At 44.3% G+C, this 17,301-nt stretch overlaps 1 protein-coding gene across 2 annotated transcripts in view; it reads right to left on the bottom strand.

The window, feature by feature from the left end:
• The window catches only part of DPYS (dihydropyrimidinase), a 70,054-nt gene that overhangs the window by 48,041 nt on the left and 4,712 nt on the right, over positions 1 to 17,301 (bottom strand). Inside the window, exons 1-4 of one of the 2 annotated variants that reach the window (XM_070392799.1) lie at positions 16,657 to 16,969; positions 6,590 to 6,748; positions 3,094 to 3,273; positions 2,044 to 2,233 (exon numbers count right to left, since the gene is read on the bottom strand). In XM_070392799.1, coding sequence (XP_070248900.1) covers positions 2,044 to 2,233; positions 3,094 to 3,273; positions 6,590 to 6,724 — 505 coding nt within the window. In that variant the 5' untranslated portion in view covers positions 6,725 to 6,748; positions 16,657 to 16,969. Of the gene's footprint in view, positions 1 to 2,043; positions 2,234 to 3,093; positions 3,274 to 6,589; positions 6,749 to 16,656; positions 16,970 to 17,301 lie in introns of those variants that run through there. The other variant, XM_070392798.1, reaches the window with a different exon arrangement.

Below are 17,301 nucleotides of genomic sequence, written 5' to 3'. Positions count from 1 at the left end.
CAACAGTGCCATCTGGTGGCTGTAACTTTAAAACGGCAGTATTTCCTTTTTTGAAGTGTGCTCTTCTAACTGAAATTACATTGTATGTGGGGGAGAAGGGGAGCAACCAGAAATGGTTGGTAGTAAGACCTTATTAACTTCTGTGTGATAGCAAATTAATCCTTAACACAAAATATTGGTGGATTCCATTTTAAAAAATCCTCACCCAAGGATATATTGCTTTTTAGAGAGAGGGGTAAAGAGAGAGGGAGAGGGAGAGAGAGAGAGAGAGAGAGAGAGAGAGAGAGAGAGAGAGAGAGAGACATCAATCCCTTGCTCCCTTGCTTCCCATACACACCCTGACTGGGGGTCAAACCCACAAGCCCTGATGGGTAATCGAACCAGCAACCTTTCGGTGTACAGGATGATGCTCCAAACAACTGAGCCCCCCAACCAGGATGATAGGTTACATTTTAAGAATGCATTTCAGTGACACAAAATCCTTACTGAACCTTCATGCAACAAGATGCAATTTTGAAAAATGCATAGTGTGTCCCCCCAAAATGTTTACACACACTGAATAATTATAAAGGCAGTGTTTATTAAAATACATTTCCTTTTCAAAATTGACGTATCAGCTGTTAAAGTGTGTTTACATTTTAGTGTCTATTTTCATAGTTTTTATAATCCATATTATAAAAATGCAGCCAGATTCAGTTTAAACAAACAAACAGCCAGGATGATTTATAAGACTATACCTGATTATTTAGGTTTCTAAAAGTGAAATGATAGAAACGACTAGCATGTCTCAGGAGGGTCTAAAGCCATTGAATAAAATGCACCTAATTTGGTTTCCTCCCTCCTTAACCAGAACTGGCAAATGAATGAGATGATTTCTCTACCTAATTCTTATCAATAATAGGAGATTTTCTCTCTCTTTTTTTGTATGATGACTATTTACATATTAAATTGAACTACAGAACTGAGACTGCCCTGGCCAGTGTTGCTAAGTGGTTAGAGTGCTGGCCAGTGCACCAAAGGGTTATGGGTCCGATTTCCAGTCAAGGGCACATACCTGGGTTACAGGTTCATCCCTGGCCCTGGTCAGGGAGCATGTGGGAGGTGCAACCAATCTATGTGTCCTTCTCACATAGAAGTCTCTCTCTCTCTCTCTCTCTCTCTCTCTCTCTCTCTCTCTCTCTCTCTCCCCCCCCCCCCTTCCCTCCCTTCTACTCTCTCTAAAAAAACCAATGGGAAAAATATTCTCAGGTGAGGATTAACAAAACAAAACAAAAAGACCTGAGACAATTTGGGGTAAAAATAACTTTGGTTTTAAAATTGTAGCATAATTGTCATAAAAATACTATTTGGGTAAGTGTTTCAATTGCACCAACACCCAACTTGTTATGAGACAAACCAATGCAATTCAAAAAATAGTTGCTGAGACCTGCTACTGGGCATTGGGAGGAAAAGTGGAGGCAGATGCCTAAGAGACAGAGGCGCTTCCTGAAGTTAGCTGGAGAGTTTGCATTTAGCCATCAGATTCAAAAATGGGCTAATAGTGGTGTTAAGGGTGGGACTTGTGGCTAAAGGAAATGTCTAGAGCAGTGGTCCTCCACCTTCCTAATGCCGAGACCCCTTAATACAGTTCCTCATGTTGTGGTGACCCCCAACCATAAAATTATTTTCGTTGCTACTTCATAACTATAATTTTGCTACTGTTATGAATCATAATGTAAATATCTGATATGCAGGATGTATTTTCATTGTTACAAATTGAATAATTAAAGCATAGTGATTAATCACAAAAACAATATGTAATTATATATGTGTTTTCCGATGGTCTTAGGCGACCCCTGTGAAAGGGTCGTTCGACCCGCAAAGGGGTCGCGACCCACAGGTTGAGAACCGCTGGTCTAGAGGTTCCAAGGATGATGAAGAAATAACCTGAAGGGAGAGCAGCAGTCATGAAGGTGAGCAAAAGGGAGAACAAAAATAGACATGCAGGGAGCTTGCAGGCGTTTCACCTCACGCCTTAGCTAATGTGGAGTCATAGTGAGTTACCATCTCTCCTGGCATCCGCGATCACCTTTGCTGCAGACTTGCTCATCACGTGCACGATGTACAGAGGGCAGTTGACGGCGCTGGCGATGGTGATAGCTCTCAGCGTGGCCTCTGCCTCCACGGCTTCTGGGCGGCACAGCTCGTGGCCCTCGGGGCCTGTGATCCCCAAAGCCAGCATCTTCTTTGCTCCCTAAAAAGGCAGCAGGAACCCACACATGGGCAGGGAAGGCTTACTAATAACAAATACCGTTATGTTATTGTGAAAGAAATACACTGGCAGCCTTTTAGATCTGTTAGGGGTGTGTGTGTGTGTGTGTGTGTGTGTGTGTGTGTGTGTGTGATGCATGTGTGTGCATTTGGTAAAAACAAACTTAATTCTCTGATATGTTACTTTTCACATATATATTTGACAATTAAATTATTTTGATAGAAAAGGTGGAAAAGATATGAGATTAGTTCTAATCACTCTTTGAAAAGCAGTGTTTATATTTAAGACTTACTGGTTCAGAATAAACAAAAATATGCTAATCCCCAATATTAGATCCTTGTTGAAATAACTCATGGTATTATATTATGTAGTTAGTTCTACTTTTAAAAAATATATTTTTATTGATTTCAGAGAGCGAGAGTGAGAGAAAAAGAAAGAGAGAGAGAGAGAGAGAGAGGAACATCAATGATGAGAGAGTCATTGACTGGCTGCTTCTTGCATGCCCCTACTGGGAATCAATCCCAAAAGCCAGGCATATGCCCTGACCAGGAACCAAGCGACCAGTTATTCTGCTGTTTGGTTGATTTGCATATTAGCCTTTTATTATATGGGACATGTTTGAAATCTAGCTGGTTTGAGAAAAAAAATCCTTATTCAAATGCATATAATACCTGAGTAAAATTCAGAGCAGAGACTCAAGTAAACAAAATTGAGTGTTTCTAAACCTGAGAAAATTAGTGTCTTCCAATGCATTGCATGCTTTTACCTCCTTAGGGCCAATGTCGGCACCGTGAGTCGCGGCCGCCGTCATTGCGGTGGAAGCTGTGGAATGCGGCTCTTACCTCCGCGATCAGGTCTCCGTTTTCTGCGTGGACCTGCGCAATCGCTCCGATTTCCTTGCACCGAGAGAAGGCCGCGTACAGCTCCGCATCCCTCACCATGTACACATCCTTATAGGCCATGAACATCTTGAAGGAGTTCACACCTTTATCTCGGGTAAGGATTTTCATTTCTTCTTTCACCTAAAAGGAAACAACAACAAGGAAATGTCACTGTTTAATTTTTTAAAATACATTTTTATTGACTTCAGAGAGGAAGGGAGAAGGAGAGAGAGATAGAAACATCAATGATGAGGGAGAATCATTGATGGGCTGCCTCCTGCACGCCTCCTACTGGGGATCAAGCCCATAATCCACCCATGTGCCCTGACTGGGAATCCAACCATGACCTCCTGGTTCATGAGCTGATTCTCAACCACTGAGCCACACCAGCTGGGTGTCACCGTTTAATTTAAAGATAATTTCAATACTTTCCAGAACATTGCATTTGGAGAAGAATTAAGTAAAATAACAGTTTAATTCCAGAAAAAAAGCTGCAATTAAGGCCTTGATCTTTCCCCCTTTCATCTGCTGTGACAATACTTTTAAGTCATGGAAGAGTTTATAGTTTTCTCCAAAGTACTTCATTTGTAGACTTGGAGATAAATTTGCAGCATGTATCTTTCAATATGAGGATACCAACCCTGCCAAGACCTTGATCTCGGACTTCTAGTCTCCAGAACTATCCTATATAATAAAAGGCTAATATGCAAATAGACCGAACGGCAGAACAACCGGTTGCTATGACGTGCGCTGACCACCAGGGGGCACGTGCAGAACATGGCAGGCTTCGGCAGTAGGTGGCAGAGTGCGGAACATGGTGAGTGTTGGCCACGGTGGGATGATGGAGCAGGTGAGCAGGGACACCAGACCAAGGTGGGGCGCCAATTGCTGTCATTGGGGTGAGCCTCTGGTGGTTACTGAAAATTCTTTGCTCCTGCGTGCCACAGTCCTGCCCGGCGTTTGCACCTGCTGCCAGCACCAGCCCCAGAGCCACCGCTTGTACCTGCTGCCGGTGCCCAGCACCACCCCTGAAGGCTTCTCCACCTCCCCCTGCTCCTGAGGGGTGATCGGGGCAGCAGCCACCACTCACACCCACTGACAGCGCTGGCCCCGCTCGCACCCGCTGCTGGCACCAGCCCCAATCGCTCTGCACTGTCAGCGGTGAGAGTGGGGCTGGTGCTGTCAGCGCATTGGAGTGGCAGCGGTGGGAGTGGCAGTGGTGGGAGCAGGGCTGAATGCAGACAGGGAACCAGGGCCACGGCAGGAGGTGCCAGGTGGGGGCGTGGAGGATGGGCCAAGACCCGCCCTTGTGCCCACCACAGCCTCGTGGCCCAAAGTTCCTTTCAAGGTGCATGAATTCGCACATTTGGCCCTTAGTCTATAATAACAAAGGTATAATATGCAAATTGACCAAATGACTGAACAGCAGAACGACCATCCGGATGACCTTCCCAATGACCATGCTATGACATGCACGGTGCCAGGCCAGCCAAGGTGGGTGCGATGTGATTGGTCTGGGGGCCCTGCCATTGCCCCATGAGTGCCCTGCAGAGGGAGGCCCAGGCCACCTGGCTGGCGGAGCTGTGGCGAGTGGGCAGGGCCTCCCTCTGGGGGGCGATCAATCTGGGGGCCCTGTGATCAATTGCCCTACAGAGGGAGGCCCAGGCCAGCCAAGCGATTGCACCCCATGCCTGTCACCCTCAGAAGGAGGCAACTGGTGGTGGGGCAAGGGGAGCAGTGCTGCACAGATGGCAAGCAGGCAGTGGCGGGGGGTGGGGGGCGGGCACAGCTGCCAGCAGCCGGGGGGAAGGAAAGCCCCGTTAGGCCCTGATCGCCAGCCAGGCCTAGGGACCCTACCCAAGGGGTCCCAGATTGCAAGAGGGTGCAGGACGGGCTGAGGGACACCTTCCCCCCTGCGCCTGTGCACGAATTTTGTGCTCTGGGCCTCTAGTAAGAAGATAAATATCTGTTGTGTCAGCCCCCTTTGTTTGTGGTACTTTGTTACAGCAACCCTAGCAAACTGATACATGTACGGAACAAAATCTGTGTTTTAACAATATTCACCAGGTGACCATTGGCATATGAAGGGGTGAGAAGCACTGGTAAGGGTGAACATCATCACTTTTGCTCCAATAACATAAGAGAGGAGGAAAGGAGGAAGGGAGGAAGGGAGGGAAGGAGGGAGGGAGGGAGGGAGGAAATGAGGAAGGCAGGAGGACCTAAAAGCAAAAGAGATCAGATGCATCGCTTAGAACAGCATTTTTGGAGAAAAATTAACTTTAGCTGTGAACTATGAACCTTGCTATTATATTTGCTGATCTCCCTGTTAAAAACTGATGACTTGTTTTATATTAACTTGGTGTCTAAAGCCCAATTTTTAGGGGGTGGGGTGGGAGCCAAGTTACCTGGTAACGTCAAATAAAGTCAGCCTTGTGAACGCTTTCTGGCAAAAAGACTCCTGAATTAAGTCCAATGTGGAAAAACGTGTTGTTGATTTAAATCGCAAGTAAAAATTTCTTCTAAAGCACACATCGAGTTTTCATGGGGAGAAATGGACACATTTTAACATCCCTCAAAACTGGTTTCCTAATCCGAATCAGGTGGTCATTTCTGCTACGGCCTAAGTAATTAGAAGATGCAGAAGGCTGGTTTAAGCTCCGTCATGATACGATCTGACCAGCTGGTGAGATTAGCACAGCTTTGCAGAAAGAGCACCGGTTAGGGGACAGCTGGGAGGAGGCCCAGAAAACATTCGCGTCTGTTCTCCTTTCTCTTTCCAGTGCACAAGGGGGGGGGGGGGGGGGGGGGGGGATGGAGACATCCAGTTTTAAATGGGAATGTCCTTGGTTTATTTCCATAAATTAACCAATTCTAATTAAAGTTCTGGTCTGTGGAAAAATACTATTTAAAGGAGTCTGGAAAGGTTGAATTTGAGGAAAAGAGAGACCAGTACTTTTTTTGTTGGATATTTTTTCCATTAATTTTTAGAGAGAGTGGAAGGGAGAGAGAGAGATTACTTGCCTTCTGCATGCTCCCTGACCGGGCTGGGGATCAAACCTGCAAAGCCAGGTACACCCCTGTGCCCTTTACCGGGTATTGAACCTTGAGACCCTTCATTGTGCAGGCTGACGCTCTAACCACCGGCCAGGGTGGGAGATCAGTTCTTTTTAAAATTACATGTCATGAACTTAATATTAGGAAAGGCTATTGTGAATTATTATAAAGGATTTTCACTATCATCTCTATGTGATTTTTTAAATTTTAGTGTTGGAAATTGACAATACTTCACAGGAATCAAACTTCAAAAGGTGCCCAAGAGCAGGCGATGACACGCCTTCCCTCCAGTTCTGACCCCCAGCCGTCCACCAGTTTCTCGCGTTTAGACATTGCCAGTCTCTCAGTCTTGCACAGAGAGAGGACTAGGGAACTGAAAAGAAGCTGCCCCCGGGCGGCTCACCTGGTCACTCCACCAGGTCACGGCCACGTGCAGGCTGTAGTCGCAGCAGACCGTGGGGTCCGCCCAGCTCCGCCAGGTCTCGAAGGCTTTGAGGAGGGAGCTGCCTTTCTGAGGAATGGCAAAATCGATGATCATGGTGGTGCCTCCCGCCAGGGCCGCCTGGAAGCACAAGAGGGTTCCAACAGGTGAGACATAAGTCATTCGTCTCCTTGAACAACATGCATTTGCAAGCGCTTGGGCAAACCTGACGGGTCCGGGAAATTGCACAAACATGCCGCCTTTAAAAGGCACAGAGGGACGCAAATAGCCTTCCCATAAATTGCAGTTTGAAGTATTAAAACTGCTGGAGTGGAGCCTTTGAGCTCTTGCTTCCAGACATTGTCCTCGGTTTGGCTCAGAGAAACGCTTATAAAAATTAAATAAATAGACAGGACTGTTGGAGCTGCTTCTGTCGAAAGAATGGCAGGTCTGGTGAACTGAAAATGGCTTTGATCCAAAGAAAACAGGAAGACTATTAAAAAAAACCCAAAATGGAGAAGTGGAGAAGATTCATTTTTTTTTCCCTTTAGAAAACTGTCTTCATCCTGGCAAAACCCCGTTTTATCAGAGTCCATCTTGGTGAAGTGTATCTCCAACTACCCTGTGACCCATGCAGAATCCTTGGAGACCCAACATGGCTCCCACCCCACCTTCATTCATCACGACCTCCTGGTGACCCCTCCATCTTTCCTTAATTCCCTTCTCTCCCCTCTGGCCCTTCCCCGCCTCTGGTCTTAGTTCGGCCGCTTCTCATCCCCATCTGATCGTTATGTCTCCAGTTTAGCTCCCATTCGCTCCAACACGAACCCTTCATTGCAGCTAGAGGGATGTGAAGTATAGATATGACCTTGGCTCCTGAGCTTAAAACTGAATACTTCTCACTGACTCTGGAATAAAGTTTAATCTTCTGAGTATGGTCCACAAGGCCCTGCGAGATCTGCCTCAACTTTCATATTCTCCTTGGCATACACATTACATTACATCAAGACATTACATAACATTACATTACACAAATATTCAGAGCAGCATTATCCATAGTAGCAAGAAGTGAAAAACACCCAAATGTCCATAAGCTAATAAATGAACAAAATGTGGTATATTAATACAATGGAATATTATTTGGCCATAAAAAATGAATTTATGATACACACCTCAACATGAATGAGCCTTGAAGACATTAAGCTACGTGAAAGAAGCCAGTCACAAAAGATCGCATATTGGCCAAAACCGGTTTGGCTCAGTGGATAGAGCGTCGGCCTGTGGACTGAAAGGTCCCGGGTTCGATTCCGGTCAAGGGCATGCACCTGGGTTGCGGGCACATCCCCCGTGGGAGATGTGCAGGAGGCAGCTGGTCGATGTTTCTCTCCCATCGATGTTTCTGACTATCTATCTCTCTCCCTTCCTCTCTGTAAAAAATCAATAAAATATATTTTAAAAAAAAGATCACATATTGTATGATTCCATTTATATGAAATATTCATAAGAGGCGAATCCTTAGTGACAGGAAGTGGAATAGTGGTTGCTTGGGGTTGGAGGGGTTGGGGAGAATCAGGTGATAGCGAAAGGGTTTCTTTTGGGGATGATAAAAATGTTTACAACTGTGGTTCGCACTCTGTGAATATATTAAAAAACATTGAAACATGCACTTTAAATGGCTGCATTGTATTGTCTATTAATTACATCTTCATAAAACCGTTACCAAAACAACAACAGCAAAAACCACCTACCACATGGAATCCATTAATTACACAGAGTGAGGAGCGGGCAGGATACAGAAATAATCCAAGGTTCTGCCCTCAGGGTGTTTATCATCTCGGTGGGGAGATGGGATATGAAGAAATAATTATAATAAAATATTCATATTGTGGTTACAGGTAGCACGTATACTTCTATATTAAACAGTAGTACAGAAATGGTTAAAGGGAGGTGAAAATTGCTAAGCTCCCTAGAAGAGGCCCAGGGAAAAGATAGTGGTACAAATACATGTATGTACTATATTAATTAATCCAAACTGTGGGTGTGGTTTTCTTACAAGACTGAACATGTGATGGTCAAAGGCCTGTTTTTCTAAAACTACAGCAGACAACTTCCTGGGGCTACAACTGGAATAAGGATGCTTCCGAATAAGGATGTATCACACAGGTGCCACCTCCCTAATTAACTAGGAGCAGGACAGGGAGGGTGGGAGCGGCCAGCTGCCTTTTTTTGTTTTTTTCTGGTTCTGTTTCTCCTCTCCACTCCTCCTTCCTCTCCTCACCCTCACAACGGGAAGGCATATAGAGAAACTGTAGTGCAGAGGAGAGGATCGCCGGGGCCAGTGTGGATGAATGGATGAAACACAGACCCGGCCTTTTTCCCAGCCACTGGCCACAGGGACCTCGGCTGCTCCCCTGGGTCTTAGTGAACAGCTGTCAGGCACCATCTGGCCGCCCCCCCCCCCCCCCCCGCCCCCGCCTCCTCTTGGACCTCTTCCTGACTCTTCTGGTCTTTCTGGTCACCCAGGGTCCTTTGGTTGCCCAAAGTTACCCCAAATCCCTGAATATTATTTTAAGATCTAAAATGTTCCCTTCTTTACACAGGATCCAAGGAGCCACGTGCCAGAGCTGCAGGTCTGTAATCCCAACTAGAGTGGACCCCCCCTCACCCCCACCGCCTCCGGGGGGATGGAGACCTGCTCCTCTCAAGACTCACTTGCCTCTCGAGAGGCACTTGTCTACTAAATGCCCGGTTCTGGGTTAAGCATCTCAGACTCAGCTCATTTGAGTAAGCCTCACTCCAGCCCCAGGGGTAGGGATTGCTTCCCTATTTGACAGCTGAGGATACGGTGGCTCAGAGATGTCAAATGACTCTCCAAGGCCACACAGCTGGCACATTCTCATCGGGGACATGGAAGAAGATACTATTTAGAGCAGGAGGTCTTACGTTCAGCCTGCTCCTGGCCTCAGCCTCATGCAGATCATGCCCCCTTCTGCGGTCTTCCAGCCAGTGTGACCTGCTTCCCAGCCTGTCGCCCCAGGTCAGTGAGTGAATCATCGCTTGGAGAGATGCAGAGGTTGGCAAAACCAATCAAGTGTTTAGGAAACCAAAAGCCAAACAAAACAAATCCCGTCAAACTATGAATTATAAATTCACAAATGAAATGCAATGTTTTTGTCGTTGTTACTCCTCACCTGAGGATAGTTTTCCATTGATTTTTAGAGAGAGTGGAAAGGAGGTAAGGTGGGGGAGAGAGACAGAGAGAGATAGAGAGCGCGAAAGGTCAATGTGAGAGAGACACATTGATTAGTTGCCTCCTGCAGGCCTGACTAGGGCCTGGGATCAAACCTGTAACCCAGATACATGCCCTTGACTGGGAATAAAAACTGATGCTCTAACGACTGAACCACACCAACCAGGGCTGAAATGCAATTTTATTAAACTTATGTGATGTTCATCAGTGTGCCAATCACTAATGTAATAATGTTCCCCTAAAAGATTTATAAGGAAGGACCCATACTAGAGCCTTTTTGACTTCACACAATTATTCCTCATGGGATAATCAGCTTTATCCAGCAAACCAATTGGTTAGAACACCACAGTCCCTGCCCTGGCTGGTGTGCTCAGTGGTTAGAGTGTTGGCCCAATCACCAAAGGGTTGCAAGTTCAATCCCCAGCCCTGGTCAGGGGACATGCAAGAAGCAACCAATTCAAGTGTCTCTCTCACATCAATGTTGATCTCTCTCTCTTTCTCCCTCCTCTTCCACTTCCTCCTCCCTCCTTCCCTTCCACTCTCTCTAAAAATCAATGGAAAAAGTATCCTTGGGTGGGGATTAACAAAAAAAGAAAAGAACACCACAGTTCCAGCCCACCTTAGATATTTTCAATATTTGTTTAATTCCTTTCAACATCAGCTGCTTCTAGATTCCCTTCACAAAATGTTCCTTCGACTTTCCCAAACACTGAAGGATGAGGAGAGCTTAGAGGAGGGAGCAGCAGTAAAGGATGAACATTTATTTCCTATTTCTATGTAAAACCTAATTGTTTCCTTTGTTTTTACTGCTGATTGACTCCACTCCCCTTTTATTTGCCGTTAGCCAAACAAAATGCATTTACCTTTTCTAATCTGGGCTCATAAATCAATTCTTTCAGCTCCTAATTACCTTGGCTCTTCTCCCTTGAAAACCTTCCCGTTTATCTAAAGAGCTTCTTTTGCTAGGAAGACAGCTTGTGCTGTCTCAGGTGCAAATGTGAAAGAACATAAATTGAGATAAACTCTAAGCAACAGTGGGGTCATCATTTTACATAACACAAGATTTTATTTAACAATGTATTTGGTTGTAAATCATTATTGAAAGCATCCCAAGCATTTTCTTCCTTCTTCTTTTTTCTCTCCCCCATTTCTAAGCTCATCCTGAAACAAGTGATTTGTTTCACTAAAATCAATCACAGGACTTGCTCAACCCAAGTGAAACAAAAAGAAGTTCCAGCAGTGCGTTTGAGCTGCGGGGAGAAGAACGCTGGCTGGATTTGCAGCTTTCTCGGCATCACTGGGACTTAGGGAAACAAGCCCCAATTTGTGTTTCCAATCCAGAAGCACACTCAGCTTTGTAAAGCTGTGCTCCGCATTGCCCCTCCACGCTCGTCTCCTGGTCTCCCCAGTTGGGAAATATTAATCCATTCAACTGTGCAAACCAGCCTTAGGAGTCACCCTTGAACTTTACCTTTCTTCTTCCTCACACCCCCAAATCCAATCCATTAGCAAGTCCCCCCCTCAGGCTGCCTCCTGCATACTCCATGAGTCTCTACTCCCTGCATGGCCACCTCCACTGCCCAGTGCCATCTTCGCCTTCCGACTGGACTATAGCCTCTGCAATGTCACCTTGTCCCCAGCCATGCTGGCCATTTCCAATCTCGCATTGGCTTTTCTTTGCCCTTGGGATGAAGACAAGACAATTATGAGACATCCCATAGGGTCCCTGCATGATCTGAACTTGAGATAGCTCCTCAGCTTTGTATTGAGTCACTCCCCTGCCAGCTCCTTCATCCCACTCCAGGGACACTGTCTCTCTTTGGAGAGCTCTGAGCGCCTCTCTGTCTCAGAGAGAGATGTCACCCAGCCCCTCCCCTCTTATTAGTCCAGTGAACCTTTTTTTTTTTTTAATATATTTTTTACAGAGAGGGAGAGGAATAGAGAGTTAGAAACATCGATGAGAGAGAAACATCAATCAGTTGCCTCCTGCACACCTTCTACTGGGGATGTGCCCACAACCAAGGTACATACCCTTGACTGGCATTGAACCTGGGACCCTTCAGTCCGCAGGCTGACGCTCTATCCACTGAGCCAAACCGGTTAGGGCTAGTCCAGTGAATCTTAACCCTAGCATCTTCTAGGGACCTTTTATTCCATCCCCCAGAGATTCTGACTCAACTGATGTCGTTTCATCTCTGTATGCCTTGTGACCATTACATTAATATTCTTTAGATCTTTAAGGGAGAAAGGAAGGGAGTGACCAATGAATTTCCCACAAAGGCTATGAGTAGGAGTAATTACAATGATTCACGTTTACAATAGCAAAATGGAAAGGCAGTGTAATTGCATGTTAATGTGAGATTTCACTTCTCAAAAGCAGTGCTATCCCTGGCTGGATCCTTCTATGAAAATGTTAACATGGAATGTAGACTCTGAGCACATTTGAAAGCTGAATGCTCAGCTTGTCCAAAGCCCACTGCCTAATCAGTGTTAACTACGACTTTTAAAACAGCAGAACTACAGTCTATTTCTGTATCTATGCCTCAAATCATTTCTTCTTTCAAAGATTACATTTTGTTTCATTTTAAGCCATTTTTTAAGGTCTTTGCTTTTTAGCTGAGAACAGATCCGTAGGGTTCAGGAACTCAGTACTGGCACTAGAACATGCATTTTTTTCTACTGGATAAATGAAACATAACTGACACGGTGCAGTGTCCTCCCTGGATTAGCTACTTGACATGTGAAAAGAGGAGTCCGAAGTGGCGAGGAGTCGGCTCTGGGTAATTACCGAAGCTCACTTAGAAAAGAACCTGCTAAAAATACAATTTGGTGCCCGGCCGGTGTGGCTCAGTGGTTGGGCGTTGACCTATGAACCAGGAGGTCATGGTTCAATTCCCTGTCAAGGTACATACCTGGGCTGTGAGCTCAATCCTCAATAGGGGGCGTGCAGGAGGCAGCCGATCAATGATTCTCTATTATCATTAGTGTTTCTATTTCTCTCTCTTCCTCTCTGAAATCAATAAAAACATATTTTTCAAAATACAATTTGGTGATGCCAGCCACTGTGACTGGCAACTTCACAAAAGGGCCAGACCTCGAGTATTCACTCGGAAATAGTCAATCACCAAAGTTAAGTCTGCAAGACCAAGCTTCTGTCTATGCTGTATTATTAAGGCCAGGTAACACTGCAGCTCCCTAAGCTCTAGCTGCCTGCCACTGAGAACAAAGACCACGGTTTTCATCTCAGTCACCCCAACCATGGTGCCTAGCACTTGGAGGCACTGTTCCCAAGAAACATTTGTCGACTGAAGTAACGGAATCTAACCATCCACTTGGAAAATCCTTAGTTGAGGGCCACTCTGTAGTAGATGGCAGTGACAGGGCCCAGAAGTGTCACCGCTGGGGAAGACTGACTCATCAGCTGAGACTAGAAGCTTGGCCACACCTAAACAGCCCTTGTTTCAAAACTATGTTATCTTCTATCTATTCTCCCAAAGGCCCATTTGATTTTCCTAAAAGCCATTTGTTTCCTATAAGGTCTTTCTCCCCCACCCCTTCCCCCTGTAAAGATGGTATGTAAAGCCTCACAGTCTCATTGACTCCCTGAGTCACATCTTCCTGTAAACTTGCATAGACCTGAATTTTAAAGATCAGTCTTCTCTCTTGCTAATTTACTTTGTCAGTTTAATTTGCAACCCGAATAATGAAACCTAAGAGGTTATAGAAAAAGTTTCTCTTCCCTGACAGCAGCATCATGAAAACCTTAATTTCTGCGCTACTTCTGGGTGACATTGGAAACCTGCCTTCCAGACAAATGAAGGAGGAAATGGTGGAATTGAACACGGTAGAGATCTCAAGCAAAGAAGCTGAAAGAAGGCAAGTCCTAGGTTCTGTCAAGTTCAATTCATAGAACATCCTCAGTAGGGCAAAGCGCTACTTAACACTGAGCAGTTTTAAATTAATATTTGAGATATTTTTTCTTCTTCTAATTAATAGCGTAAAGATTAACTTTGTAATCAATAAAGAACCACCCAAGGAAATCATACAATTATAAACTCAGAGCTGGAGTATGCAAGTAGCACAATAAGAATGCTCAAAGCTCAGCCTCACCAGCAATCAAAGAAATGTTCACTTAAAAAACATTTAGAAATTCTGTTTTTCCTGTTACATTGACATTGATTTTTTTTTAAAAAGTCAATATTCACAGGTAGCTAGGATGCAGTGAAATGAGAATTATAATGTACTGTTCATGGGAGCAGAAATTAAAAGCAACCTGGATATATGTATTCAACTCTTTCAGATGTATCTAATACTCACTGGCCCAGTCATTTCCCTCTGAGGGGTGATTTCTAAGTCAATCATCAAGAATCTGAGTAATGATTTACATCACAGTATGCACAAACAAAAACAAAAAAACAAAAAAAACAAAAGCAAAGAACTGGTGGTTACCAAAATGCCCAACCCTGAAAAGAAGAGAATGAAGCTGTTAACAGTTTGGGAAACAGGATAAATCGTGGGTGAGGGACTTGGAGGGAAGGATAAACTTGGTTTGGAACATGCTGAGTTTGAGGGGCTTATGGGACACCAGGTTGTGGCATCTTCAGAAAGGCAGGAATGGAGGCCTGGTGCATGGGCGATATGGAAACCAGAGAGAAAGCTTTGACACAGACCCGACTCGGAGAGGATAACCAGGTCATGGAAATCACGTTCTTCAATGATAGTTAAGGTCACTGAAGAACGTGATTTATGGACGAGGCTGACTCCAAAGAGTGTGCACTAGTAGAAGGGAAATTGTTTATATGCCCCCCGCCCCCCACAGGGAAACAACCTGAAAGGACAGAAAACAAAATGTTAAAATTATAGGTGATTTAAATCTTTGTACTCTTTTCCTTAAAAAAAAAAACAAAAAACAACAACTCCACACAGCAGTTTATACATTCAATCCATATATATTGAGCAACTATAATGCTCCAGAATTTTCCTAAGGGCTGAATGATGAGTATATATTGTTTTTCGGTAGTTTAAAAAAATATTTCTTAATCTTTATTGTTGAAAGTATTACATATGTCCCCCTTTCACCCCCAATGACCCCTTCTAGCCTGCACCTGCCCTTAAAAATATTTTTTTAAATTAAAGTTGTTCTTCTAACCAATCGTTTTACACATAAGGAAATGTTGACAGCCCTGAGGGAGGAAGTGACTTGCTCAAGGTCACACAGTCAGCCCGCAGAGCCTCGAAGCCCAGCCTGGAGCGCCAGCAAGCACCAGAAAGGAGAGCTGGTTTGCAACCAAGTTTCCTGAACACAGCTCTCCTCCAAGGTAAGGAAGTGCTATAAATACCACCATCAGCGTGTGCTTAATCATATACCTTCCACTGCCTTATTGTAGCTAATCATCTGGATGGCATTTTACCCAAAAGTTTCAGAGCAAAGCATAATTTTCTTTCTTGATAATTTTGAGGACTTTTTGTCCTTTACAAAAAAAAAAAAGTGTTCTGGGTGTTTTCCCAATTAAAAAAATATTTCCTCCCACTATGGATGCTGCCAGGTTTTTCATGCAAGTCCACCCACTCCGAGCTGCAGCCATGTCTGAGTATAAGTAGATATAGCTAAAAACTGCCTTAGCTCTTATCACAGGATATAACAAAGTCATAATTCCTTCAAGATTATCCAATTCACAATATCCATTGGAACAAAAATCCCATTGTCTTTCCTCACAGATCTTAAATTATTAAAAGACCACCAGACATCTAGTATAGACCCAACAAAAATGAAATACGATTTCTGTAAAGCAGAACATTATTTCCATTAGTCATATCAGCTAGAAAGCTTTTACATTTAATTAAATAAATTAATTATAGCCTTTAAACCAACCTCTCACATGAATTAGATTTACAAAATATGTAGCCTTTGGTTGACCTATATTTCATTTTTTAAATTGGGCCCACTCACAATCCAGTAATCAATAAATAGAATACCAGAAATAGTATCCCTATTTGTTAGATATTATAAATGATCAGCTTGGTGGATGCAAAAAGCAAACAGTTATTGATCTATTGGTCTAGTCTTTTGCGATCCATCTCCTGAAGGCATTGTGGATAAAAGGCCTTTTTGTTTTTATCTTTATTGTTGAAAGTATTACAGATACTTTCAAAAATAAAAATAAAAAATAAGCCTGGCCAGCATGGCTCAGTGGTTGAGTATCGACCTATGAACCAGGAAGTCACAGTTCAATTCCCAGTCAGGACACATGCCCGGGTTGAGGGCTTGATCTCCAGTGTGGGGAATGCAAGAGGCAGCCAATCAATGATTCTCTCTCATTATTGATGTTCTATCTCGTTCTCCCTCTCCCTTCCTTTTGAAATCAATAAAAATATGTTTTTAAAAAATAAAAGGGGAAATGTCATTAGGAACTTGACTTGTCAAGGACAGATTGTGTCTCCAAAACAAAATTTGACTCCAACTGTTCTTTTATAAACTAGTGAGGTTTTCTTCTGAGTAAAAGGTCTCTGTGTCTGTGTAGGTTACACATTATGTTGTAAATGTAAGATAATTTCCTACCTCCTATTAGTATTGTTAAAATTAATTTTAAGACATCTTACACTATTGCCAAGATTTGATAAAGTCACTTCAAGAAAATGCCAATTGGGAACTGCTTCCTTTCACAGCTGGCTCCCAGGAGACAAAGACTTTAAAGATCACCTGGAGATTTTGCTCATTCAAAAGACACTCTCCAACTTCCATGGAAGGCTCATCAGGCACCTAACCAGGAATGAACATCGCCCTCTCTCTGACACTCACCTCCACCTGCAGCGGACATCAAAGACTCCTCTCGGAGGAGAGGTGCTGATATCAGAGGTGGACAGCTATTCCAAGACTTGGACAAAGCCTGTACACCTTCGGACTGGTAATTTTCTTTCTTTCTTTCTTTCTTTCTTTCTTTTTTTTTTTTTGAGAGAAAGCGAGGTGGGAGAGGGAAAAAGAGAGAGAAGCATCAGTGTGAGAGCTAAACATTGATCGGCTGCCTCCTGCACACCCCCAACAGGGGATTGAGCCCGAAACCCAGGCACATGCCCTGACTGGGAATCTAACCGTGACCTCTTGGTTCATAGGCCAATGCTCAACCACTGAGCTGTGACGGCCAGGCCCCTCCTTAATTTTAAATGCATAAAAGAAACTGCAAAACTGCCTTTCTGACAATTATTGTCAGTTTGGCTCAAATAAACACTTACAAAAATTCTCCAGCCCGGCCAGTGTGACTCAGTGGTTGAGTATTGAGCTATGAACCAGGAGGTCACAGTTCGTTTCCCCGACCAGGGCACATGCCTGGGTTTCGGCCTTGATCCCCAGCAGGGGGCGTGCAGGAGGCAGCAGATCAGTGATTCTCATGATTAATGTTTCATCTCTCTCTCCTCCATTCCTCTCTGAAATCAATAAAAATATATT

Source organism: Myotis yumanensis, unplaced genomic scaffold, assembly GCF_028538775.1.
Source record: "Myotis yumanensis isolate MYYU_CA2020_CCGP unplaced genomic scaffold, mMyoYum1.0.hap1 SCAF_15, whole genome shotgun sequence".
Classification (NCBI taxonomy): Eukaryota; Metazoa; Chordata; class Mammalia; order Chiroptera; family Vespertilionidae; genus Myotis; species Myotis yumanensis.
Note: the sequence above shows the minus strand (reverse complement) of the source record. Positions and strands in the feature narration are given on the sequence as shown.